General features: G+C 56.5%; 1 protein-coding gene and 1 pseudogene across 2 annotated transcripts in view; one reads left to right on the top strand and one right to left on the bottom strand.

Annotated features, from left to right (window-relative positions):
• The window catches only part of NEK6 (NIMA related kinase 6), an 85,547-nt gene that overhangs the window by 34,591 nt on the left and 24,582 nt on the right, over positions 1-26,374 (bottom strand). The window contains exons 1-2 of one of the 2 annotated variants that reach the window (XM_089913735.1): positions 15,192-15,300; positions 7,769-7,887 (exon numbers count right to left, since the gene is read on the bottom strand). In XM_089913735.1, coding sequence (XP_089769861.1) covers positions 7,769-7,887; positions 15,192-15,213 — 141 coding nt within the window. In that variant the 5' untranslated portion in view covers positions 15,214-15,300. Of the gene's footprint in view, positions 1-7,768; positions 7,888-15,191; positions 15,301-26,374 lie in introns of those variants that run through there. The other variant, XM_022578768.3, reaches the window with a different exon arrangement.
• On the top strand, positions 17,770-20,283 carry LOC149749049 (uncharacterized; annotated as a pseudogene).

The following is a 26,374-nucleotide window of genomic DNA, read 5'->3' as shown; positions in this document are numbered from 1 at the left end:
AGTAATGGCGGGGATTTGAACCCGGGGTTGGGTACTCCAGAGCCTTCACCCTTCACCTATACCCTTCACCCTGTGCTGTGTGGCCTCCCAACTCAGATGCCACTTCTGCGTTTCCTCTGAGACCCTGTGACTAGCCAGGCCTACACTTCCTGCTTCAGCCACCTGGGTGCCACCCATCCCCCCACCATGGGCCTCACCAAGTGGGCCCCTGTGTTAGTCCCCTTTCTGCCCCTTGAACTAAGGCTCTGACCCACTCGAAGCAAGTGCTCAGGGCATGTTTGTCAAATGACACAACGAAATGCACCCAAAACAGCCTGGTGCAGAAGGGACTCTGTGACCCAGCCACTGTCACTTCTATGGGTGCAGCTGAAATCACACACCCTAGAAAAAGGTAGCTTTCTTGGCACTTGGAGGGATCACACATGGTCATGAAAATAACGACGACAAGCTTTCGTGTATTAGGCACCTACTATGCGTCCGTTGCTGTACTAGATGCTTAGACAGGTCTCAGGACTAAAGTCTCCTAACGGCCTTGTAAAACAAGACTTTTTTTTTTTTTTTTTTTGCGGTACGCGGGCCTCTCACTGTTGTGGCCTCTCCCGTTGCGGAGCACAGGCTCCGGACACGCAGGCTCAGCGGCCATGGCTCACGGGCCCAGCCGCTCCACAGCATGTGGGATCTTCCCGGACTGGGGCACGAACCCGTGTCCCCTGCATCGGCAGGTGGACTCTCAACCGCTGCGCCACCAGGGAAGCCCAAACAAGACTTATTAATCCCACTTTATGAATAAGGACACTGAGGCACAGGCAGTGGGGAGCTGGGACTTGAACTCCCTGACGATAGAGACCCAGCTGCGCTGCCAGGTGACGTGGGGCAGTGAAGAGTCTGGGGGATGTGCTCACTAACGATCCTGGCTCTGCCAACGTGGGGCTGCTTCCCTCCGTGGCGAGTGGTCAGTCCCCAGTACTCTCCACCCACCCCAAGGATGTTCCCCAGAGGCCACGTGGCCCAGCTCCACAGCCACTGGAAGCTCCCAGAGGATGCGGGCGACTTCCCAGCCACCATCGCTGAGACTCCCCTGCACATCTGCATATGCGATGACCCAGATTTGCATTTCCTGTCACAGCCCATTCGACCTAATTAGAGGAAAGCTCTGAGGAGGGGGCAGGTTACCCGGGCAGCAGCACAGCGGTGAGGGGGCTCAGGGGCCTCTGCTGCCCTTACAGGGGTTAGGACCGGGCCCTGTCCCCAGAGGGGCCTCTGCTCAGGTGGGGGTCACCACGGGACACGGGGCTCCTGGGCGCAGCTGCCTGACCCAGCAGAGTCCTGACCCCGATTTAACTCAGGGGCTCGGAGAAAAGCTGAACTGAGCTCTTGCCCCCAAAGGCCAGGCCTCTCCCTGCTGCCACCCACCTCCTGGGTGGGCCCTGGCAAGTTCCACTCTTGTTCCTGCATCAGAGAGAGGTCACCCATGATGGGGGATGTTAGAAACACCAGCCCAGGATTTCCCGGAGGATTCCAGGACAAGAGGGTCTGGGGAGCTCTAAACTGCTGGGCAAACACGGGGCTGGCCCCGAACAACTCCCATGATGGCGGCTCCAACACATCCTCCTGATGGCCTTTCTGCAAATGGCTCATGCAACGCTTACTGTTCCCTGTTACGTCTGGGACCCCATGCTGCCTCCCGGGGAAAAAAAACACAATCCCTGGGCCCAGGTTGGCAGAGAGGTGACTGCCACTCTGGCTCTGTCGGTTGAGACACTAACGCTGGGGCCTGGAGGCCTGGGTTCAAGTCCTGGCTCTGCCACTTCCCGGTGAGCCCTCTGGGCCTCGGTTTCCTCATCTGTGCAACTGAGATAATCAGTGTGCCCTGCAGAGGGCTGTTGGCGGTTAAATAAGCTAATGAGTGAACACTTAGAAGAGGGCCCAGCACTTAGGAAATGCCGCGTGTTTGTTGTTATCATTACTATTGGGTTGGCATTGTAGAACGTCTGGAGGATGGCAGCACCTATTTCCCAGGGGCTGGGGGTGAGCTGAGGCAGGGTGTGCCTGGCCTGGCGGGAGCCTGGCCCAGGGACCCAAGCACAGGGAGTTGTCAGCTGTCATTATCATCACCCCCGTCCACACCCCACCAAGGGTCTGCGCCGGGCATATTTCTAGCCCCAGGCTCTTTAGCTATAAAAACTAAAATGAATGTTTCTTCTTCTTCTTCTTTTTTTTTTTGGCCGCGCCGCGTGGCCTGTGGGATCTTAGTTCCCTGACCAGATATCGAACCCAGGCCACAGCAGTGAAAGCGTGGGGTCCCAGCCACTGGACCACTGGGGAATTCCCTGAAATGAATTTTAAAATACAAGAATAAGATCAACGACATCCCATTTCCTTAACACCCCTGATGCTGGGTACCATGCTGTATGTTTAAAGTACACCATCTCACTTAGGTCTCCCCAGCCCCATTTCACATATGAGGAAACTGAGGCTCAGAGAGGTCATTTACCCAACATCCTCTGGCTACAGGAAAGTGGTGAGGTGAATGTACCTGCAGCTTCTGACTTTACCGACCTTGTGCCACTCACCCACAGCCTGTGCTAGACAACAGGCTCGCCTCCCTTTCTAGGCTGTGCTGTGGGCACCAGAGGCCATTTCTGACCTACTCATCCCCCTTCCCCAGGGTGGGAGCCCCTTAGTTCTCCCGAAAAGGTAGAAGAGATGGGTGGAGGGGCAGGGAGGAGGTGGCGGTAGGCCTGGGGAGGACTCACGATCTCAGAGAGGAGGAGCCTCTGGGAGCAACTCCCTGGGCAGCAGGAGGAATTTGGTGGGATCAGGAGTCGATGACGCGGCCGAGGTCCTGAGTCACCTGCAGTCCCAATCGCACCCTCCCAAGAAATGGAGGACACAACCAGACATACAGCAGGGGGAGGGAGTGTCTTGGACCACCCCAGAAAGCTCGGAGAGACCCAGCTCTCTTCCCCAAGTCAGATCAAATTAGGCCACAAGTGCTCCCCACCCTGCGCTAATTCGGGTTTGAAATGTTTGAACCACAATAAACCTCAGCCATCGACAAATCCTTTTTTTTTTTTTCAAACAGGAGCATAAAATTACACGTTAAAAGAATAAAAATGCATTCGCCCAATTAATTTTCTGAAATCTCATTAAAAAATTTAGCCTGACTAAGTCAGACTTCTGACCTGAATTTTAATCATCTTTACACTGGATGGGTCTTTTTTCCCCGATATTTGCAATGCATCATTAATTTTAAGGCAACCGCTTCTATGATTTTAAAAAGCACGCTTCATCAGAATGACATTTCCTGTAAACGAGTTTCACCTTTAAAGACATCTGACATCGTGGGCAGGGAACTTCTCATGGATGCGGTACATGCGTGTAGAGCAATGTGCTTTAAATCTGTGTGGCACGAAAGAAGGGTGCGATTTACAAAGAGTCCATATTGTCAGACTCTTTACGAGGCCGGCCCCACTCAGCTCTTCACGATCTGGCTAATTCTGTCCCCGAAGCCAGTCTCCCCTCCTGCAGCCCTCGTGGCAAGAAAATGCTCTGTGGGGCCACAGGGCCTGGATCCACCCCTGGCTCTGGGCTCTGCCCCTCAACAGCGAAAAGGACAAGTTACCACTCATCTTGGTTTCCTCCCCTGCAAAATGGAGCTCTGAATAAGGTCTCCTTCTCTTGAGCTGGTAGGAGGACGAAATGAGGTAACTGCCAGGCATCGTAACGCAGGTACAGCCACCACTGTGACTGTCTCAGCTTGGAAGTCTGTCTACACTCAGCTTTGTGCCATCAGCTCATGGGAGCAGCGAGCAAGACGCCGGAACATGGGAGACGCCTGATGACAAAACCTAAGGTCACCTCAGTTGTGGTGGCTCCCCCAGGACGAGCCTCACTAACCCAGCTCAGAGAAAGCTGAGCTTAAACACACGGACGAGAGAATCTGGAACCAGCTCCAACCACTAACAAAGACTTGAAGGGAAACAAACCATAAAGAGCGTCGGCCCCCATGCCAGCAGGCTGGCCACGTCCTCTACCTCCCTCTCCCGAATCCCTTCAGTTACCAAGGGCAGTTGGATTTTCCCCCTGGAAGTCTCTGGCGTCTTCCCTCCCTGTGTCGGGCCCATTTAAGGCCAAAGCATCATGTGACCTCCTATTTTCACCTAACTTGTGCCTCGGGCCCCAGCTACCAGTGACCTAAAACCCAAGCCCCTTGTCAATTTAAACCCCAAATGGGCTCCCCATTTGCTACAGATTCAATTCCAAATGACAATGTGGATTCCAGGCTTTTCATAAACACCAGCTGTTACCTTTTCTAAGCACAAGTATTTAAATCCTTATCCAACCTGACTGGTCCTGCACCTTCAGGTCTGGCTCTTTGCTCTTCCTGGAACATCCTCCTCTCCGTGTTTTGCCCCAAACTCCTGCTCATTGTCAGCCCACGTGTCATCTTCTTTCTAGAGAGAGCTTTCCTTGTCAACCCTGATGCCCCGGGCAGAACAAGCCACCCCATTCTCTGGGCTCCCCCTGCATCGGTCCATCCCTCCCTGGGAGCCTCACCTCTGCGTCACCTTTATTCACTTATGTGTAGGGCTCGCCCGCAGACCCAAGGCAGAAACAAGACAAGCACTTGCTGAATTTACAACACTTAGCAAACACTTCTTGAATTTTAATGGCCGTTAATATTTGGTCATTAAATCTTATCTAACTATCATCATTGTTTTGGGAAGATTTTCATAAAGATTTTGGTGCAATGCAGAACTAATGACAGCTGTCCCCATCCCCTGCAAAGTTATGTACATTCCTCTGTCTCTGAACAGTGCCGAATAAAACTGAACTTGGCACGTCCCAAGCAGGTTTGCAAAGACTTTCCAGATGGAAGACACATTAGCCAGGGATTTCTCAGACAAGAACACCTTTCTCCTTCTTGGAAATTCATGTGTTTCTTAGTGGGTCAGCTGAGCCCTGCGTTTCTTTCCTGATGAAAATGCTCTGAAGCAAATTGGTAAAACCATGGGGGCGTTTTAAGCTCTTCTTCTCAACTCCACTCATTCATTCATTAGAAAACTCAATAAAAGCAAGCATGTTCGGCTTTCCCAAATATATATGAATTTCACATATGATTCAACCCAGTTCAGCAAACATATTTTCATAGGCTGACAGCACCCAGAGCTAGAAAGTTCCTTGAAATGAACAAACCACTAGCCTTGGACACAGAAGGTTAACAAAAGCCAGAGTTTGAGTATTCGCTAAATTGTTCTTTCTACACTGGGGGTATTTCCAGCCCTGGGCTCTTTAGCTGTGAAAACCAAAATGATTTTTAAAATAGAAGAATAAGATCAATGACATACCATTTCCTTAACCCCAACAATGCTAGGTACCATGTTGGGTGTTTAAAATATACCATCTCACTTTCTTCATGGCCCCATTTTACAGAAGAGGAAATTGAGGCTCAGAGAGGTCATTTACCCAATGTCACCTGGCTGGTGAGGGATGGAATTGGGAACCAAACCCAGCCTGGTCCAGAGCACAGCATTTTGCCATCATGCAGCCCAGCTCTTTTCTCTCAGGGTGATTTCAGGGAAACAGCAGTGCCTCCTGCCATAAAGGAAAATGCCTGTGCCGTCACTTTGAGGTGTTTCTATGTCCTGAAAACAGGCAAGATTCCAGCCGTGATCTCTCCCCAGACAGTGTTTAAATACCAGTGCTCTATGAGACGAGGAGAGAGAAAGCGCCTGACTGTTTTCATTCCAGCCCTGACCTGCAGCAGCCCCAGCGTCAATGCGGCTGTGCCCCAGTTCTGCAGACCCGGCCAGATGCTGGCGAACCAGGGGCATCTTTCCCGCCAGCCGCTAGCCAACGCTGAGTAATCGTATCTAATTACACTTAACTACGTCATTACCCACTCCAACATGTGCGAGGAGACACCCAGAAGATGCCACTGCCACGGCAGCCCACCACCTCCTCGCCTTGTTTGTGACATAATTATGGGACTCTCTGCTCTGCCAAATGAGGCTGTAATTAACCCTGATTGCTCAAAATGCAACTGGCTAATTCTGGGAGATTAATCAAGGGGGACTCAATTGTTAGTGAATGACTTAATATGACAAATTGCTACATTACCCGAGGAAGCCCCACTGCCCCCAGCCATCGGGGAGGTGTTCTGGTGGACCCTGGACCAGCAGTGACTATGGGCTTCCCAGCTTTCTCCCCAAATTCCACCTAGGAAATGGGCCCCTGCATCCCAGCCAGTAACTGGAATGGGGAGCATAGATGCCTTTGGACCCCCTGTGCGTGTGTGCATGCACATACACAGTTTCTCCTACTTAACGTGTCACCTCTGTGTGAATCTATAGATGTGCCCCTTCCCTTGGGCTCATGCAGCGTCACACCAGGAAGCACAGTTTGATGACAGCTCAGGCACAGGAGAAGGATTTCAGACTCACCTGCCTCCTTGGCCAGGCACCTTTGGGCAGTGTAGAACCTATACAACTGTACATGGCAACCCTGCCCAAGCAGGTCAAACACCAGTCCACCTGAAGTCCTCCAACAGGACTAGGCAGTTAGAAGCTGTGACAATCCTTCCATGGCTCAGGAAGGTGGCTGACTCTGAGTCTCCTCCTGACTTAGGTCTCACAGGCCTGGGACACAAGCCAACTCTGGACAATTACTTTTCATCATTCCAGGCTGCCCACAGGATGCTACAGCACCTGGCCCTGGCCAATCTGCCCAGCCAAGCTCTCTGTTCCCTCTAGTTCTTTGCAAGCCACTTCCTCCAGGAGGCCTCTCTGGTCCCCTAGTTCAGACCACGTTCCTTGCTGGAGTTCCACTGACCCCCAGTTTCTTCTGCTTTCTTTCTTGTCTTTCTCTCCTGTGAGGCTGTGTGCTCCCTAAGAGCAGACCTGGGTCTGTTCATACACGGCGGTGTCCTGGGTGGTGCACTCCATGGATCTGCAGTTCACGAACTTGGCAGGCGAAGCCCCACCCCAGAGGCTTCTGTCCAGGAAGGGAGGCAGACCCAGGCGCCAGTGCCCCAGCGGATGCGATCACGGCCATGACCTAGTGCCTGTGCACAGGTGTGGAGACAGCACAGAGACGGGAGTGCCGTGGAAAAAGAAGGCTCCCCAGAAGCAGCGGCATTTGGACTGAGGCCTGGAGGTGTCAAGGGGGGCACCCTAGGCCCAGGAAATGGCATGTGCAAAGGCATGGGGTGTGCGAGCAGCTCACAACCCCAGAAGCCACTTTCCGAAAAGCTGCCAAAGGCTGCCTGGCTGAGAGGGTGGGGCCAGTGTAAGGAAAGCAGCGTCCCCGAAGCTCTGCGGGTCCTAGACAAAGAGGCTAAAGAGGCCCAGAACACAGCTGAGACCAGAAAGGAGGCAGACCAGCTCAGAGCCAGGAAGCGCACCCCGTCCGCTCGCCTGCGCCCCTCACTCTCCTTGGGGCCTCCACGACTCCCTCTATGTCTGTCCTTCTAAGCAGTGCTGACCCCTCCGAGATAAAGCTGTTCCATTCACACGGAAACCCCAGGGACAGGACCAGGGCCTGGCATCCCAGCCCAGAGTGTGGAACAGCGAGGCCTCTGTGAGTGTGGCTGACTGGGATGGAGGGCAGAATGGTTAGGTAGTGACTCTGCTCCCATCACTGGAAGCATTCAAGGTGCCTGGGGGCTGCCAAGGGGCATCCTTCCGTGGCCGGGACAAAGCAGCCTCAGGGATCTGTGTTCCTCCAAGACTCTCCAGTGCACTGCAGGTGAAGGAGGAGGGCTTACCTGTGGGTCGGGAGGGTGCGCGGGCCCCGGGCTGTGGCAGAGGTTGCTCGGGCTCCCTCCATGGGGCAGGTGGCTAGGCTGTCCTGCCATCCTGCATGCCAGCCTCACGAGGACACGGGCTGCAACAGAAAAGAAGGGCTTTCTTACACACAGGCCTGTGCACTTTCTCTTCTCGATGGCCCTCGGATCGAGGAAGTAATTTCACTTGTCCCATTTTACAGATGCGCAGGCTGAGGTGCCAAGCTGCTAGGTAACTTGTCCTTGGTTTTGCAGCTTGGAAGTGGCAGAACTAGCTCGACGGCCCATGGGACACACCTCCCTCCATCACGCTGGCCCGACTAGGTTGCTAGGGCTATCCCCGTTGGATAGAGGGGAACACAGATTCTGTGCAGGGAAAAGTCTAAAGGTGCCCCCACCATCCAGCAAGGGAGGCGCCAGATTCAATGCCACGCGTGCCGGACTCCAAAGCCTGTTCTTGCCCCGTTACTGTCCTCCGTGCCTCACCCCCATACAAACCCAGGCTGGCAGCCTAGTGGCCAGAAGAGAGAGACCTTGAGTCAGACTGCAAGTAGCAGCTGCAGGAAGGACCCCACATGCCCGTCCTTGCTGGGACCTGGTGCACCCGACACTGGGAAGGCGGAAGCCATGGGTCCTACTCAAGTCCTGCACAAACCTCCAGGCAGGGGCAGAGCCCTCTGCACAGGGAACAGCCCCCTCAACCTCCAGGGCTTGGGCTGCCACATCAAAGGCCCCCAGGAGAGTCAAGGATGCCACTCACCAGCGGCCATAGTAACCGCAGTAGCTGTCCTGATTAATTGCCCACCATGTGCCCAGGCCTGAGCTAAAGGCCATCTCAGTACCACTCCCAAGATCGCTTCCACTGCTGGTGTCACAGGCAGCCTCTGCTGGCCTCCCCAGCAGACAAGCACCTCCAGGGCAGGACCCAGGCTCAGGTACACAGAAGACGCTGTATGGCTCGCGGTGCTCCTGGACGCAAGAGGGAAAGCGTTCCTCCTCGGGAGGAAAGCCCTCCGTTCACCCACAAGCATTTCTACAACACCTAAACCTCGGTGTCCAGGGCCAGGCCTGGGCTCCCCCAGGATGCCTGGAAGACACGGGGTGCAGGGCGGGCATGTGGTGAGGGCCCCCTAATCAGGCTGCTGTTCCTTCCACCAGACCCCGCCCTGGCATTCCCACGGGCACCTCTCACTTGACCCTCCCCAAACAGAACCCCGAAGGGCTGGCCAGGCTATCAAAGCAGCTTCGTCTATACCCTATGGAGCGCTGGAGTCCCTAGGAATCAATGACCCAGGGGGCGAGTGTGCAAGCCAGTTCCCCTGCCTCCGGTCAGGACGCTCTGGGGGTAAGTCACTCCAGAGACCCGACTGGGGTAGTGATTTGGTCTGAGATCACACCCTGCTTGTCTGTCTCCCCCACTCCCTCGTGGTTTCCCCTATACGGTCTCGTCTCAGGGTCTGCTTCTGGAGAACCCAACCCAGGACATCGTCTTTCTCTCTAGACGGACTCTGCCTCTCGCCACCTTTAAGTCACCTGGTCACCTGCACCCCCAGCCATCCCCACCAGCCAAAGCCCAAGCTGATAGGCGTCGCCTGGTCCAGTGGGTTGGCAGGTCCTGCTGCGTGAACCGGGTGATCTGGGCAGTGGGAAAGGAACCCACACCAATGGGGCTGTTACGGTCAGTGCCACTGAGATCTGGTCACAGATCACACTTCCTTCCTCCCCACTGTAGCTCTTTCTGGTAGCTGATGGGCCAGCCCTCCCGGGCTTAGAGATGTCTACGACACCTGTCAGAGTTTGGCCACCAAGCCCTGAATTGCCTGCTGAGCTGGACCTTCGGTCTCCCCACCTCTGCCCTTGAAGGCACCCCAAGTCTCTCTAGAATCTGCACACTGGCGTCCAGCACCCATCCTTCCTCTGTGTCCTCAGGGCAGGCCCAGCTCCTCCCTCACACCCCTTTCCTCAGCATTTTGGGGTAAAAACTGCTCTCTAGCATACAAAGTAGATGGCAGAAAGCAAGGACACATGGAGCAGGGGCACGGTCTGCAGATGGCACCCACCTCAGCCTAGCAGGGAGGCCCTGGTGGCTGAGAGCAACCCGTCAAACCCAGCCCGGCCTATGCTGTGTCCTGCCTGTGCAGTTGCCGGTTTTGCTCCTCACGCACGGCATCTTATGTGCTTCATCCTAATGTGTACATATAAAGAGGTAGATCTCTTGCTGTCGTCTCTTTGCTCTTATCTCAAACAGGTGTCATGTGGAGGGTATTAAGGGGTGTGCCTGTACTTCTGAGGCCTCTCCCCAGCCCCATACTCCCACCTCTGCCCCAGCCCAGGCCTCGCCTCCGCCTGGACTCCTGGGTCTCCACCAGTGCCTGGTGCCCTTTCCGCCAAGCCCTCCTCCTCCAGATGGGCCACCAAGGTGGCTTCCTGCAATGCAGATGGGGCCACAGCACCTCCCCACCATCTGCGCCCGAGCTTCCGCACTGGAGTGCACACCCCCCGGGTGACACAGTGAGGACCTGGGTACGAAAAGCCCCAGGATAAACAGATAAACACGAGCAGCTTCCCAAGGCAGTGTTGTTACTCAGGAGGGAAATGTGTGCGGCAATAAACCGGATACAGAGGGAACAAAATGTAAAATGCGCATGAATTTTAAGATAAAACTGGAGACTCCTGCAGGCTCTGCAGCTGCTTCGGGCTGCAGCCCCAGACCCCTGGGGGTGACATGTTCACCGTCTTCTGCCCTTAGGGAGGCCTCCAGGGGAAGGCTGGAGGAGAGCTGTCTTCAGCAAAAAGGTTCTGTCTTTATCTCAGAAGGCACCAGGTGTGGCCCAAAGGCCAGGCCCACACGTGACTGGCTCACCTGCCCACCTGCTCACAGACCACGCAGGCTGGAAACCACGGTGCATCCATCTCGGGCTCCAACGTCCCGCCTCACCCAGCCTCCTAGGGCCAGCGGGCCTGGGTTTGTATCTCCACCCTGTCACTCCCCAGCTGGGACCCTGGGCAAGTCACACTGGGCAGAGACCTAGGAGGTATTTGCGAATGTCATTCCCCACGTGGCGATCTAGCATCTGCACCCAGAGGCGGTCTGCGGGCGTTCAGGAGCTCACCTTGCTCCTCACACAGGGCTCCCGGAGCAAAGTAAGGGGCTCTGGCCTCATCAGAAATAATAGTAATAATGATGGTAAGCCAACAACTGTGTGTCCTTATTATGCTGGGCCCTTTCTTTATACATTTCACCTCTGTTAGCCCATCTCACCACCATCTCACTAACACCACCTCCACGAGACAGCTTCTGTTACTGTTCCACTTTACAGATGAGGAAACTGAGGCACAGGGAGGTGGAGAGATTTGCCCAGATCACACGGATCACAGGTGGTGAAGCCAGGACTCAAACCTGTGATGGCACCTTTGCCCATAACCCCTGCACTGCACCCCTCACAGGCTCTTACCAGCAATACATCACTTCCTTTCCAGTGGCTCCCCAAGGAACAAGCCCCCTCCACTCAAGAATGGGGCAGTGCTGAGTGGGTAGGGGTGATCCCAGGGCCGGTGGGCCACGAGGAGCCATTCCCCCGACAGGGGGCCCAGAGCCCTCTCCCTTCGGGATGGCAGCGAGCAGGTGCAGCACTGCTGTCCACATGCCTGGTGTGCCAACCCCCTGGGGTAAACTGCTGTGCCTAAGAGCAGTTCTGCCCGGAACCTAATAGAACCGGCTATACCTCATGTCCCCGCGAGGAGGAAGGGCCTTTGCTCCAGGAAAGGAGTCTGCAAGTCACAGCCCACAGCCCACAGTGCCAGAGAGGGCCAGATAAAGGGCAAGGAGGCAGAGGGGGAAGGAAGGGGGAGGAGAGAGGGAGGAGGAGGGAGGAAGGAAGTGAAGGTTCTCTGAGGCGTCCAGTGGCCAGATCTCTTCCACTTAGCCTGGGCTGTTGACAGACCCATTTTACAGATGGGGAATCAGGCTCAGAGAGGGGAGACTCAAGGTCGTGTTGTGAGTAGGATACAGAGGGCAGATCTGAACCCAGCTCTGATTCCAACGCGCCTCCCGGGTCCAAGACAGCCACGGCCTCTTGAGGCTCTCCAGGGTGTTGGATTTCAGAGGATTTGCATTCTGTTTGTCTACACCCCAACAGAAGCCCAACCCCTTTACCCTGGACATTCCTGCCAGAAACTCCTTCTTAGGGGGTTCAGATGCAGAAAGACCAAAGGGATCCGGAGGGATGAGACCGGAGAGCAGGGAAAAGCCCGGGAAAAGCCCCTCTGTGCACAGGGCACCTCCGGGAGCTGCCTGTGCCCTGCGGCTCCTGCCAAGTTGCAGAACAATGGGGCCCAGGCTGCCAAGCCCAAGTCAGGGGCCAAAAATCCGTGGAATGTGAGACCCGGAGCCCCAGGCCACACAGATCTGCCACCTCAAAGAGGGCCTTTCTTCTGCCGGGAGCGGGTGCTGGGGTGGCAGAGTGCTTCCCAGCCTCGGTTCCACACATGTGCCCGTCTACCAGGCACCCGGGGCCTGGATGAGTGGCAGGGTAAGGCCGCGGGTCTGTTTGGGAGCCTGACTTGCCTGGGTTCAAATCCTGGCCCGGCTTCCTTTAACCACGCAGTGTCTCAGTTTCCTCATCTGGAAAATGGGGCTAACAGTAAGATCTACCTTTCAGGGTCATTGAGAATTAAATGTGTTAACAGATGTAAACTCCTCAGGACAGAGCCTGGCACATGTGAAGGGCCCTCTGAGGCTTTAGCTGTTACCAGCGTCATTACCACCAACCATCCCTGGGCAGTGGAGGAGGAATTGTCTCCATGTGACAGACACAGGAACTGGGGCTCAGAGAGGGGCAGGGACTTGCCCAAGGTCACACAGCTGGTAAAAGATAGAGCTGGGGCTGCTGGACCCCCAGATCATTCTGTCTACTGCATTGCACGGCCTCTCTGGAATGGCTCTGGAGCAAATACCCTCCTCGTCACTTACGAGATCTGGGGCTGCCTTTGCAAAGCCCCCCGACATGCTCCTCCCGCCCTGGCCTTCGGCAAGCCTCTTACTAACGTGGGGTGTGTCCCAGGGAGACGTGGGGGATTGGGTTTAATCCAGGCACTTCCTGGAAGCGAGCGGTTCCCACACCGGGCTGGGCTCTGAGGCTTGCCGAGAGGCCTTTTTTTTTTTTTTTTTTTTTTTGCGGTACGCGGGCCTCTCCCTGCTGTGGCCTCTCCAGCTGCGGAGCACAGGCTCCGGACGCGCAGGCTCAGTGGCCATGGCTCACGGGCCCAGCCACTCGGCGGCATGTGGGATCTTCCTGGACCGGGGCACGAACCTGTGTCCCCTGCATCGGCAGGCGGACGCTCAACCACTGAGCCACCAGGGAAGCCCCCGAGAGGCCTTTCTGACCATGACTGTCACCTGGGGCGCTTGCTTCCCAATTTCTAAAACTTCGTCTAGGGGAAAGTCACATCCCTCCTTTGTCTCCTGCCAAATACCACACTTCGTGGAGGCTGGCGGCTCATCGAGGCCTTACTCTCCCAGTAAAAGGCGACCCAAGACACCAGAAGGCTCAGGCCAAAGACCCAGCTTGGGGCAGGTTTGGGGGCCTGAGTGGATAGGGTCGTGTGGGTGCAAGTATCTGTCTACACCTCACCTTGCTCCCCAACCCTGAGGTGGAAGCAGCGAGTGTCTGCCTGCCCTTTTCTGCATGCTGTATGTGCATGTATGCGTGTACAGTCAGGCCACAAGGCTTTGAGCCCAGCCATGCTCTCGGTCTATCCACTGGGGTAGGGGCGTCACTGCCCCTGGTTTGGGTGGGGCTGGTAAAGGCCCACGTGGCTCCCAGGCTGACAGGGAGAATCACAAAGACAACCTTGGAGACTCAGCTTCGGCTGGACCCGGACCCTGTGCCGTTTCTCTGGGGAAGAGGCCCCTGTTCAGTCCTTCCTGCTCAATGAACAGCTTCACACGTTGTTTTCCCAAAGGAGGAAACCATCCTGGTGACTTCACACCCTCCTACACACACGGAATGAGTGACCCAACGCCAGTGCAGGCACCAGGGGCTATCTCTGCTTGTCCAGCAGGCTCCTGGCAACAGAAGCTTAGGATAGATGCCCACTGCTGGGGGCCTTCAGCCAGCCGGGAGAGGAGAAGTGTCACAGACCAGTATGGCCCAGCACACCCCTACACAGATGGCGCTCTGAGGCCCAGCGGGAGACCAGGTAGCTCACAGGCTGGCCACTGGTGAGGTCAAGGCCAGACCAGCTTCAGCATCAGCCAGCATCCACGGCAACACCTCCCCTGAGCTGAGTAATCTGACATCCCCCAAGAAACCCAAGCGGTGCCATCACCCCGCTTTTGCAGATGGGGAAACCAAGGCTCCAAGGGAAAACGTGACTCGCCAAAGTCAGTCCACACAGAGGAGAGAGCTACCACTTGAACCTGCTCCTCAGACCAGGGAGCCTGTGAGTAACGAGAGAAAGGGATGCCACCGACTTCGTGTCCCCACACGAGGCCTGGGCAGTAAGGAACGCCCCACCCACGCAGACCGGCTGTAATGACAGCGCATCGCTAGCGGAGCCCGCACTGTGGGTGCGCCAGGCACGCGCCAAGGGCCGTGCACACCTCGTTCCACCTCACAGCCACCCTAGGTGGGGGCCGCTATAATCCACGTAGTGCAGAGGAGGAAATGAAAGTTCAGACTGGTTAAGCAACGGGCCCAAGTTCACACAGCAGGCGTTAGGCAGAACTGACACTTGAAACCACGTCTGCCTGACTCCCGTAGTCCACACCTCCTTGGAGAGTGAAGGACTGAGTGAATGAATGAATGAATGAATGAATTCTGGCCCAGAGGTGTGGCTCTGGCTACTGTGTCCTTCCCCCACCCCGGCCCCCCTTCCCTTCTGGTCTTGGGATAAGCAGACGTTGCCCATTCATCACTTGACAGGAAGCAGCTCGATCTCAGGCCAGAGTCACGGGGGCCTTGGGAGCTGTAGGGGATGAGCCACAGATGGTGTCTGGTTTCCTGACTGGGCCTGGGAGCCCTCACCACCCGCCCCCCCCCCACCGAAAGCCACACTTGCCACTCAGATTCCGCAGCTCCACGACCAGCAGGAGCCTGGCTTCTCTGAGACACGGGACCACGTGCAGCCCCGGGAAGGGCGGTGCAGCCTGTGCAGAGAGGTCCTTGAGCCCCCTCCTCAGGGCAGTGGGGCCTCTCACGGGGTGGGTCTGCAGAACCCGGAGGTCAGCGGCTGAGGGGCAATGCAGCACCCACCCAGCTCACCTCCCCGGCACCCTACACCATCCTTTTCTTCCGGCTCCCCTCTCCTCACCCACCACCCACCCCCATCTCTCTCCAGCCTGGGGCCTCCCTTCAGAGCTCCAGACGCCAGCCACCAAAAGTTCCAGGCACTGAAGACTCACCTGCCCTTCCCCGGGTCTTCATCTCAGCGACGGGGTCTCCTGTCTGCCCAGGAACCCGGCAGGAACCCAGGCTCCTCCTCCGGACGCCTCGCCCTCCCTCACAGCCCACACCTGGTCTTCATCCAGCGCTGCTGATTCTTTCCCCAAACAAGTCTCCACTTACCCAGAGCCCCTGCCCTCTGCTGGCCTGGCCCCTTCTCTGTGGGGTCCCTGTAGTTGCCTCCTGCCTGATGACCTGACCTCCAGCCCACCAAAGGAGGGTCCCCCCACCAAGACACAAATCTCAACCTGCTTCTCCCGACCCAAAACCGCGCAGAAAAAGGCCCACACGCCTGAGCAAGGCGTCCCAAACTCCGTCCAGCTGGCGCTGGCCTGCCCTCCTTAAAGTGTACCCCGCCCCAGGCCCCTGCACGTGGGGGCCTCCCCTTCCCAACTACACAGCACCCCGGACCTTCCACACACCAGCCTCTGCCGGGAACCTATGACCTCTCATGGGGTGAAGTCCCCCTTCTGCGTCAGGACCGGGTCCTGGGTCGTAATCAGGCTCAGCACTTCTCGTGGGATCCTGGGAAAGACCCGCCCCCTACCTCATCCATAAAGAGGAAACAGCTGGACCCCGCAGGGTGGACTCCCAGGGGCAGTCGGGTGGTACCAAGCAGCCTGCAATCTCCCAGTCAGTGGAGGGGGGCTCCTCCACCCTCCTGATGCCCCAAGCAAGAAACATCTGTCTCCACGCTCAGGATCCCCGAGGTCTCAGAGCAGGCAGAGATCACCAGGCAATTCAAAACACGTCACACCCACACTGCAGGGCTTCCCTGAGCCTTTTTACAATTGAGGCGGCTCCAGATCACCTTTCACTTTCTCCTTCTCGGGTAATAAAACCCAATTCTGGAAGGAAAAAAATGTAGGAGCTGTAAACATCTCTCAGTTCAAGGAGCAATGAGGCATTTGGTTTCTACCCGGGAAGGCCTTTGGCTCCAGGACCTGGTGAAGGAAGATCTGCTGAGCACTTGCTCTGCACCAGGGAGTGACACGCGGCACCTCGGCACACTCCTCCAGAGTGTCTGCGCTGCCCTCTTACAGATGAGGGAGGATAGGTGCTGAGAGGTTAAGTCTCTTACAGATGAGGGAGGATAGGTGCCGAGAGGTTAAGTGACTTGCCAAGGCCTTGCCGCTGGCAAACGGCATGCACCCGTTAGAACCCAGATCTGACTCTCTCCAAAGTCTGGGCTTTAATCTCATCTGCCTGGGGACATCCTTGGAGGCCACTATGGAGCTGGGGGAAGCTGGGGCTCTCATTCTGCGAGGAGCCTCAGACCCCTTAGGTAGGTCCACCATCCCAAGGACCCCTGCCCTCCAGGGAAAGGAACTTGCTCTCTCCTCGAGGCCTTGGCAGGCTCTGCCTCCCTTGCCTGGAATGAACCGCCTCCCGGCAAACCTGGATCCTCCTTCCAGACCCAACCCAGGGCACCCGCTCTAGGCAGCCTTCCTGGACTCCTCTAGTCAGTCACTCCCAGGTTCCACTGACCTGGTCTCTGTGCCGTCACTGCCTGCACACATGTCTTCTTCTCCCTCAAATGAAGATTTCCTCAAGGGCAGAGGCCAAATCACTCTCCTTGTGGCCCCAGCAGGCTGCAGAGGGAGGGTGACCCAGTGTGTAAACACCAGAAGCCAGGAGGGAGAAGCCTGGGGAGAGCAGAAATTCCTCTTCTCCCATATCCTGCCTCAGACCACGGCTCCTGCCCTGCCAACCAACAGCCGAAGGGGGAAACCCAGCAGAGCAGCCCTCAGGCAGATGGAGGCTCAGGGTTTGTAAAAAGCTTGCCCCGGGCCCAGGAGGACATCCATAATCTCACCAGTGGCCTCTACACAGGGGAAGTTCTTCAAACCCTGGCCTCCCCTAATTTCCTCTCCTGCTCTCTTTTTAAGGTTTGAAAGGGTGGCTATTCCTGGCAAGAGAAACTTCTGTGGAGAACTCACTGCTCAGACATCAGGAAGGGGCCCAGGTAGCCAAGACCCACGCGGGAGACATAAGAATTCCTTTTCCTGTTTCCCTCGTCACCTCGGGAGTTCTGGCAAAGCCCGGGATCACCCAGCATGAAACTTCCCATTAACCTGAGCAGTGACAAAGGTCATGCCAGGCTGATGGCACTGGCCCACGGGCAGCTCCCACCAGGTGGGTGGTCAAGGGGGCAGCGGTGGCAGAGGTGCAGCCAAGGTCAGGTGCTCTGTGAGCCCAGGCCCCGGAGGTCGCCAGGGCCTGCCTCCCTGTCACTTGCTAGGCATACCCTCAAGGGCAAAGGCTGTAGCCCCAGGTGGCAGGAAAGGGTGAGGGGCTCCCCACAGCAGAGGCAGGGCAAAGGCCGGTACCTTGCAAAGTGGCTCCTGAGAAGCTCCGGGGAAGGTCTCGGCTCAGGGTTGAAGTAGATGTGAGCACGGTACCGGGACCTCTGGGGATCTGGGTGGCCTCCCCGTGCCAGGGCTGGTGAAGGAGGGGAGGCCAGCCCTGTCTCCATATGGGACTTCCCCTGCCCAAGACTCCTGTCCCCGGCCACTGCCAAAAGGGAACTCCCCCACCATGAGCTGCTCCAAAAATAGCTCTGGCTGCCACCTCTGTGGTGAAAGGGACTTGTCACTGCCACCAGGGAGCCCACTGCTCACCAGGGACTGGAATCTGATGGCAGTGGCCGTGGGGTCAGTCCTGGAGAGAGCGCAAGTGTGCCGGAAGCCAGGGGGCTTGGCATGCAATTACAGTCCACTCTGGGATTGCCCAATCCTGCTCCCCCATTTTACCCTCCAGGAAACTGCGGCAGGAGGGCAAGAGACTGGCCCCGGGCCGTGGGCACAGCAGTGGCAGCGCCTGGCTAGGACCCGGCCTCCTAAACCCACCCCATACCCACATGGTCAGGCAAAGGAACTTGCCCTGTAGGCTCTACCAACCCCTCACTGCCACCCCAGAACCCAGAACACTGACAGCAAACGCCGAGGTCCAACCAGCCTGGGAGGGATGAGGGGTGCTTCCCTCACCCACAGGGCTCCATTCCCACCCACCCCCATGGGGGCCAGCCAACGCTAAGAATCATAAATGTTCTTGCTGTCCCTTTAAAAGCTTAACCCTGGGGGCTTCCCTGGTGGCGCAGTGGTTGAGAGTCCGCCTGCCGATGCATGGGACACGGGTTCGTGCCCCGGTCTGGGAAGATCCCACATGCCGCGGAGCGGCTGGGCCCATGAGCCATGGCCGCTGAGCCTGCGCGTCCGGAGCCTGTGCTCCGCAACAGGAGAGGCCACAACAGTGAGAGGCCCACGTACCGCAAAAAAAAAAAAAAAGAAAGAAAGAAAAAAAAAAGCTTAACCCTTTCTAATCTCTCTTTTGTGAGCTGAACCAAAAATATTTGCTGCCTAAGAGATGACAGCCTTGGTAGGCAGCAGCCCTGGGTTCAAGTCCTGGCTCTAGTGCACCCCAGCTATGTGGGCCCCAGGGTTCTCGCAGGTAAAACTGGGACACAAATAGTATGCATCGCCCCGGGCTGTGGAGGGCTCCATAACATCAGGGGCCTCAAAAGTGCTTAGCCCCAGGCCTGACACCGAATAGAGCCCCAATCACTGGAGTTACTGTTGATTATTAATCCTTATTCTGGCCCCGTGCTCTCGCACACCAGGCTGTGGATCCAGGATCTGAGTGTTCCCACCTTCCCTTCCTTCTACACATCCTTCCAGCTGCCGGCTCCGTTGAGGGCCTGTGCTGACCACGGGTGACCCCAAGATCGCACGGATGGAAACCCCCTTGCTCTTACGGGGTCACAGGAGAGAACCCAGAAACACAGGGACAGATAACCGCAAGCCAGAAAGAGCATGAAAAGTGTCCCCAAGAAAAGGACTGAGAGACCCTCACTTCGTGACCCAGGCAAGATCACGGACACCTTCTTACAAGAGTTGGAGTCTGGGGTAGCCTGGAAGGAGAAGCAGGGGGAGCACCAGAGGGACGGAAATTCCAGCCGAGAACGCAGTGGGGTCAAAGGCACGGAGGCTGGCGGACCTGCGGGCATGTGGAAGAAGGCAGGGATGCCTCCAGGCCAGGCCCAGCCCTCCATCTCCGAAAAGAGCTCCCATGGTCGGAACACGCCTTCCTCTCCAGAACGAGAGCCAGCTCCACCCTGGGCAAAACCCACCCCCACCCCCCGCGCCCCATCTGCAGCTCGACCGCGGGGACCGATGAGGGCATATGGCAGCTGAGGCCCCAGAGGACACGCGGAGCCAGATCCTGGCACCGGGACTCGGCCACCTGCCAGCACACCTTCCCCGCCAGCCGGGCCCAACTGTCGGGCATATGCCAGGTGCCGGCCCCTGGGTGACTGCAGCCGGGCCCAGGCCAGCCGTCCACAGGCCTGGGTGGACTCCCTGCCCAGGCCCCAGCTCACGGGACACCCCTGGAGGACCGTCCTCCACGACCCGGCGAGGTGGGCGGCATCAGCCTGCACACACAGCAGAGGCTCCAGACGGGCCGGTCGGGCCCCCAAGTTGGGCACTTTCTGCCTAACCATTGTTTTTCTTCTGCTTCCAGCCTTGTTTCTGCTGAGAGGAACTCCCTCCAGGGCTCCCATCTAGGACACGGTAGCACCCAGGGAAAACACAGATTCCTGGAGCCTTCCTCTTCCTCCTGGGCCAGGATGGCAAGAACCTTCCTGAAGTTTACCTTGGCTCTGATCAGCCTCCATGCCCGTGGGCACACACGCACTGCCAGTCACTCCCCACCTGTCCACCTGGGACACAGAAGAGAGGGTGGAGCTGTGCTGAGGGGCACAGACGGGCTCGCAGTCCCATCAGTGCCCAGACTCTCAGGGCCGCCTGGGTCACTGGGAGCCTCCAGCACGACCTCCATGCAGCTCAGCGTGGCTCGGTCTGTGGGTGACAGTGTCTCCTCCATCTAGTCCTGCCACCCCACGCAGAGTTACGGGCCAGCACACTATCTCAGCTTCCAGGGCCACACCACAGTGGCCCTGGACCTTCCTGTGTCACATTCCCCACGGGATCCTCGTGGACTCCGCGTCGGGCCTGGGAAATTATGAGGCCATTTTTAACCCCTCGAGGGTGAATCCCGCTCTGAGCCACGGCATGTGGCATGGTGGCTCAGGACTCACAGGGTCTGGGACTCTCAAAGGGCCGCATGGCCTTGGGAAAGTCATGGCTCGTCTCTGGGTCTTGGTTTCGCCACCTACAACATGGGTGGGTCGGGCTCTGCAGTCTTGGGAGGGCTCTTCTTGTGCCAATACTTTTTATGAGGCTGATGGAGAATTTGCAACTCGCTGGCGTGCCCTGAAACTGAGCTCCAGGAGCTTGTTACCTAATCCTGTGCTCATGTCTGGGAGGAAAACCAGACCTTCTGGGTCTGGAATTGCTAAGGGACACTCTCTCTGACCTTGGAAGATTATGTGAGCCCCCCAGCCCCCTGCACACTGCCCTCCCCACTCGCAACAAGCCACAGCCATATGGGGGGTTGGCTCAGAGGCCTCCCAGCTCCCAGACACACAGCCATGGAAGTGGCGATGTGTACACAGTGCGGTCCACACACAGAGCACCCCTTAACTGCCAGGTGCAGGGCCAGATCCTTGAGGGGTGTTGGCAGCTCATGTGCTTACAAAATGACCCTGTAAGGCAGACAGTGCGTCCATTTGACAGATGAGGAAAGTGAGGCTAGTGAGGTCACATGACTCGCTGGAGGTGTCCCAGCTGGAGAGAGGCAGAGCCTGGATGGAAATGTAGGTCTGAGTCCTCGTGGTCGTGGGGGAACCAGACCCAAGTGCTTAACTGTGTTGCAGAATCAAAGTAGGGGCCACTGATTCCAACTTGGGCCAGTCAAGGGGGCTGCAGGGAGGTAGTGGCACTGGATCTGGGACCCAAGGGCCAGGAAGTGAGGTAAGGCCGCCCAGCACAGGCTCTGGAGTCTGACGTTCAAATCCTGCACTGCCTCTGTCCAGCCGCAGGAGCTCGGGTCAGGCCTGTAGCCGTGTCTCTGCAGTTCCCTCCTCTGTAAACTGGGGGCTGTGTAGGACTGACCTCGTGGGGCTGCTTATGAGAACCGCGTGGAGGACACGCCGGCGGAATGCCAGCAGCTCAGGGCTATCAGGACTAGGTATACACAAGAGCTCAATCAATGCGGCTGTTGCTACTATTATGCTTACTGTTATCACCATTAAAAACCAGTGCTGGGCTTCCCTGGTGGCGCAGTGGTTGAGAATCTGCCTGCCAATGCAGGGGACACAGGTTCGAGCCCTGGTCTGGGAAGATCCCACATGCCGCGGAGCAACTAGGCCCGTGAGCCACAACTACTGAGCCTGCGTGTCTGGAGCCTGTGCTCCGCAACAAGAGAGGCTGCGACAGTGAGAGTGGCCCCCGCTCGCCGCAACTCGAGAAAGCCCTTGCACAGAAACGAAGACCCAACGCAGCCAAAAATAAATAAATAAATAATAAAAATAAAGGAATTCCCTTAAAAAAAAAAAAAACAGTGCTCATTCAACAGCGATATCCCTGCAACAAATATTTCTGGCAACCCACTCTGTGAACCAAGTGTCACAATAAGGCCGGTCTTCCTTCCCCAGGGGACCCCAGTCTCGTGGCCAACCAGGCCCCTGGGCCTGTGAATGTGGCAGGCGGGGCCCACGGCCTCTGGGGATCTCCCCCTTTCAGGGAGGATGGGAGAGGCCACACTGGCTCCTGCTGCATTCTCCCAGAAGCTGGAAGTGATGGCAAAGCATTTTACAAAGTTACCAGGACGATGAACCTGAGTCATGCCCCTCCCCGCACTGCCTCAATAAAATAAATCTTGGCCGGTGCTGGCTGGCGAGAGACCCTATATATTTACATGACGATCGTGCCTCATGATCACAGGGCTCGTGATTCCAGCAAGCAGCGTGTGGCAGGGATGACAGTGGTCCTAGGAGACTCGCCATTTTCCGGCGACTTTTATTGTCCATTATATCCCGGCGTTTACAGGGCTCTGCTCCGGGCCTGGCAGGAATATCGCACACGGTGGGGCTGGCAGGCCTTAATATTCCAGTCTCAGTGTTGCGGATCAGTTTTCGCATCTCATCCACGCCACCCCCCGAGTCTTTGTGTGATACCGAGACCCCAGGCAGCTCCAGGGGCCCTGGAGGGAGAGGGTTGAGGGGTCTAGAAGCACAGGTAGGCCCACCCAAGCCATCTGCTTGGTTCCAGTCTGCTGTCCCAGACCAGTGGACACTGCTAACTCTGTGGCCTTCCTTGGGCATAGGAGGGGGCTGTACAAAGCAGAGGGGTGCACAGGTGCACTGGAGCCGCGACTAATGGCTTGCGGGGGCTGCTTGCTAAATTTTCAGGGACTTTGTGAGACAGTTATCATGTTGGTGGCTTGCAATCAGGCACGCTAGGAATACTTACACCCTGGAAATTGGCAAATGCTACAAATCAAGGCTTTGTACAAATCCCTCTCCCTCCCGCCCCGCCACCCCTCTGCCCAGGGACCTGTTTGTTAAACATCAGCATATCCCAGGGAGCGGGTGGCCCAGCAGGGCCTCGTGAGCACCTGGAAGGACACGCGGACTTAAGAGTCAGGTGTGAATCCTGACTTCCTCACATACCAATTGTGTGTGAACTTAGGTAAAGTTACTTCACTTTTTGAGCCTCAGATTTCTTTTCTGTAAAAGGGTGACACACCTAAACTCCCAGGCTGCTGTCAGGATTACAGCACCTCATGGCAAGTTCCCTGGGTGATGCTGGATATATAGCAGGTGCTTAATAAATGATACCTATTGTCATTCACTAACGCAACACTTACTGAGCACCTACTCCGTACCAGACACTGTCTGAGTGATAGGGATACAGAAATGCCCCAGGGGATGACAAATATCAAATCCTTCACATCCGGACGGATCTTGATTTTCTGCAGAGGGATTTTTACCCACACCATCTTACGAAGCCTCATGACAACTTTGATAGGTGGGCACAGCAGGAATGGTGCCCAATTTTGAGATGAGGAAATGGGGGCTCAGGGCTGGGCATGACTTGCCCGAGGCCCCTGCCAGGGCCTATCCAGATAGGGCTCAGCTCCAAGTCCACTCCAGGCCCACCATGGCACCCATCTCTGAATTCCCAGGCCCAGCCGGGCTGGCCCCCCTGATGGTGCCAGGAGAACCCAGGGCGAGGGGACTCCGGGTCTAGGATCCTCGGCTCTAGCCTTGGCTCCACGGCTTCCCTGCTCTGGGTCCTTCCCCTCCTGGGCCCTCAGCTCCCCATCGGAAGGCTGAGAGGACTGCGCTCAGGACGCTGTTGGCCCTGATGGGTGAGGGTCTGCCTCTAGGCTTCCTGGCTTGGCCAAACGTCCTTCTGTCCCCCCAGAGCCAGGGAGGCCTTGGGCATATAAACATCTCCTGAGCCCCAGCCAGAGCCCAGGAGAGCCAGGGCCTCTTAAGCAGGAAGGAAGAGAGCCGTGAGCTGGGGCTCCCATCCCCCTATTCTGGGCTTGCCATCTCACCCTGCTGGCGGGGCTCACCCACCCATTTCACAGGTGAGGAGACTGACGCTCAGAGAGGGGTGGTATCACCAGCCTGGGAGCAGGATTCATCTCCTAGGCTGGCAGCTTCCAGAGCTCGTGGCTGCAGTGCCCACCGAGCCCCTCGGTTCTGACGCCTTGGCGGCCTGCAGATGAGGCCGTCCTGGCCACCCAGCCTCAGCCCAGAGTGGTCGAGGAGCGTTTCGCTGAAACAGGAGAACAAGAGAAGTACTGGCAACTCTGATGACTCAGATAACCTTTGAAACTAGGAGGTGGGCGGAAGCGGGCGGCATTTCTGATGGGTTTCACCTCACTTCCTAGAAGGATGTATCACCAGCTTCAGTTTAGTCAACACTCACCCGACCGTCAACGTAGACCCGTGCTCTGGGCGGCACGTCTCAGCTCGCTTGTCGCCAAAGAAATTACGGGCTGGCAGGTGGGAGTCACCCAGCCTGTCGTCGGGGGTGGGGGGGAACTCTTCTCATTTTACAGTTGGGGAAACTGAGGCCCAGAAAGAGGGCAGGGGTTGGTTCAGGGATGCACAACAGGGACTTAAGTCTTCAAACTCCTTTGCCAAAAGGTTAATTTTTCTCTTTGGGGAGATAGAAAAGGAGACTCTCTCGAGCTTTCAAAGGAAAAAAGGGAAGAAAAAAGAACTAGCAGCTGAATGGAATTGCAACAAGGCCCCCAGCCAGCCCGAAGAGGTTTCCGAAATTCTGTACAGTCTGAATTCTTACGGGCTGAGGGGGTCACGCGATTTCCTCTTCAGAAGGCAGAGTTGAAACAGTCTGACTGAGGGGGCCAGGGGGAGGAGAGAAGTGTCCACAAGACTAGGAATCATGAGTTTCTGTCTGGCTGTTCTGATGACTTTCTGGGTGACCACGGTCGAGTCCCTTGCCCTCTCTGGGCCTCAGTTTACCCTGATTTATTTACTATGCACCAAGACTTACTCTAACGCACTTAAGTGAGGTTAACCTACTTACCCCTTATATAACACGGCTGGGGTTTGAAGGCAGCTAGCATGGCTCCAGAACCCACACTCCAACCACTGAGCCACAAGGCCCTCCGGCCTGCAGAAGGCATATCTCCAGAGTCCTTCCTGCCCTCAGGGGCTTTGCCCATCTGTGGCCTGGATGCCAGCAGGCAGGTTTCTAAAGACACTAAACCATCCTCCTTAACTCGCCTGCTGCTCTGAGCTGCTACCTTATCCGTGAACTCTGATTCCTTCACTTTGTTCAGCAGTCTTTATAACTATTTTAGCTTGGGAGACCCTCGGGAAACTCCCAGGTCACGGCAGCCAACGACCCACCTCTTTGAGCCTCGCTGGGAGCCGAGAGTCCAAACAGGAATGGACGACCCTGCTCTGATGTCCATTTTGGAGTTTTACACTCAGGTCGGCCTCTGGGACCGCAGGAGGGAGACTGCCATTCAGGCATCCAAGAAAGAGAGAAAAAAACATCTATTCATAGCCAGACAGAACCTGCTCTATGGAAATCACGCTACCGACGCGACAAGCAGCCCAGCTGTGCAAGAGATTCCCGAAGAGCCTGACCTGGGAACATCCACGTGGAAGGCTCAAAGGCTTGGGTGGTCACCAAGCTTATAAAATCTGCCTGGATGCTCAACCATGAAATTCCTGAGGGCATAAGGTTCTGACCCAAAACCTGGGCTTGTCTTCCAAAACAAAATTCTTCAGACAACGGACATTTTTTGGCTTCAACGAACAGGCTGCTGATCTCTGTTTCACTCTGATCTCTATCTAGAGTAAGGAACACCATGGTGAGAACATGCTCCCACCCCATGCCACGCACTGTGCCACGTGTTGGGGTCCACCCGGTCATTCCCAAGGGTGGGCGTTACTATCTCCATTTTGCAGATGGGGAGACTGAGGCTCAGAGAGGTGCTGACTCCCACAGCTGGGAGACGGCAAAGGTGGGGTTTGAAATCTGGTGCCGGTCAGGAGCGTAGGGGGTTGGGGATGAATCCCAGTGGAGCCTGCTGTCTGCATCATGAAGGGGAGCTCCAGCCGGACATGGAAGCGTAGGGAGAATTCTGTGGGGCGGGTGCACACGGAGTCTCGGACCCTAGACGCACACAGGCTTCCCTCCGCACGTGGGAAGAATCCCTGCAGAGGGACGGGTTGGGAGGGTTGGCCCAACAGCAATTAAAATCACCCCGTCGAGGCTGCCTCAGTCCCGCCTTTCCAAAGACGCTGGAATCCACTAACTGGGAATGCTGAGCTGAGCACCCAGAAAATCTCCCACGCTGCGTTCGTATCATTGCATCAATGGCAGGTGATCGTTAAACACACGTGCAGTCGCTGCCACGCCACTGTTTCATTCCTGGGAGCGGGAGAGACCCTGAATCCACTCATCTGAGGTCTCATGTCTCACCAGAGACCTCAGAAAAAACCCCGAAGAATCCACCAGTCTACTTCCTATACTTGAAAGCAGGAAGACAGGAAACCGAGGCTCAGAGCAGAGAAGTGATGTGTCCAAGGACATTAAACCGTTTGTTCAATCGACCAACACACAGTGGGACCAACCTCCGTCCTCAGCGGGGCTCCTTGTTTAGAGAGAGACAGGAGTCTCAAAGCCGACGCCTACAACCCCACGTGATGGCTGCTTTGCACACCCAGGGTGTGGAAACACAGGGAAAG

Source organism: Delphinapterus leucas, chromosome 6 (genome assembly GCF_059928025.1).
Source record: "Delphinapterus leucas isolate spDelLeu-1000000601 "Yukka" chromosome 6, BTC_Dleu_Yukka2, whole genome shotgun sequence".
NCBI lineage: Eukaryota > Metazoa > Chordata > Mammalia > Artiodactyla > Monodontidae > Delphinapterus > Delphinapterus leucas.
The sequence above is the reverse complement of the archived record's forward strand: the minus strand, read 5'-3'. Positions and strand labels throughout refer to the sequence as shown.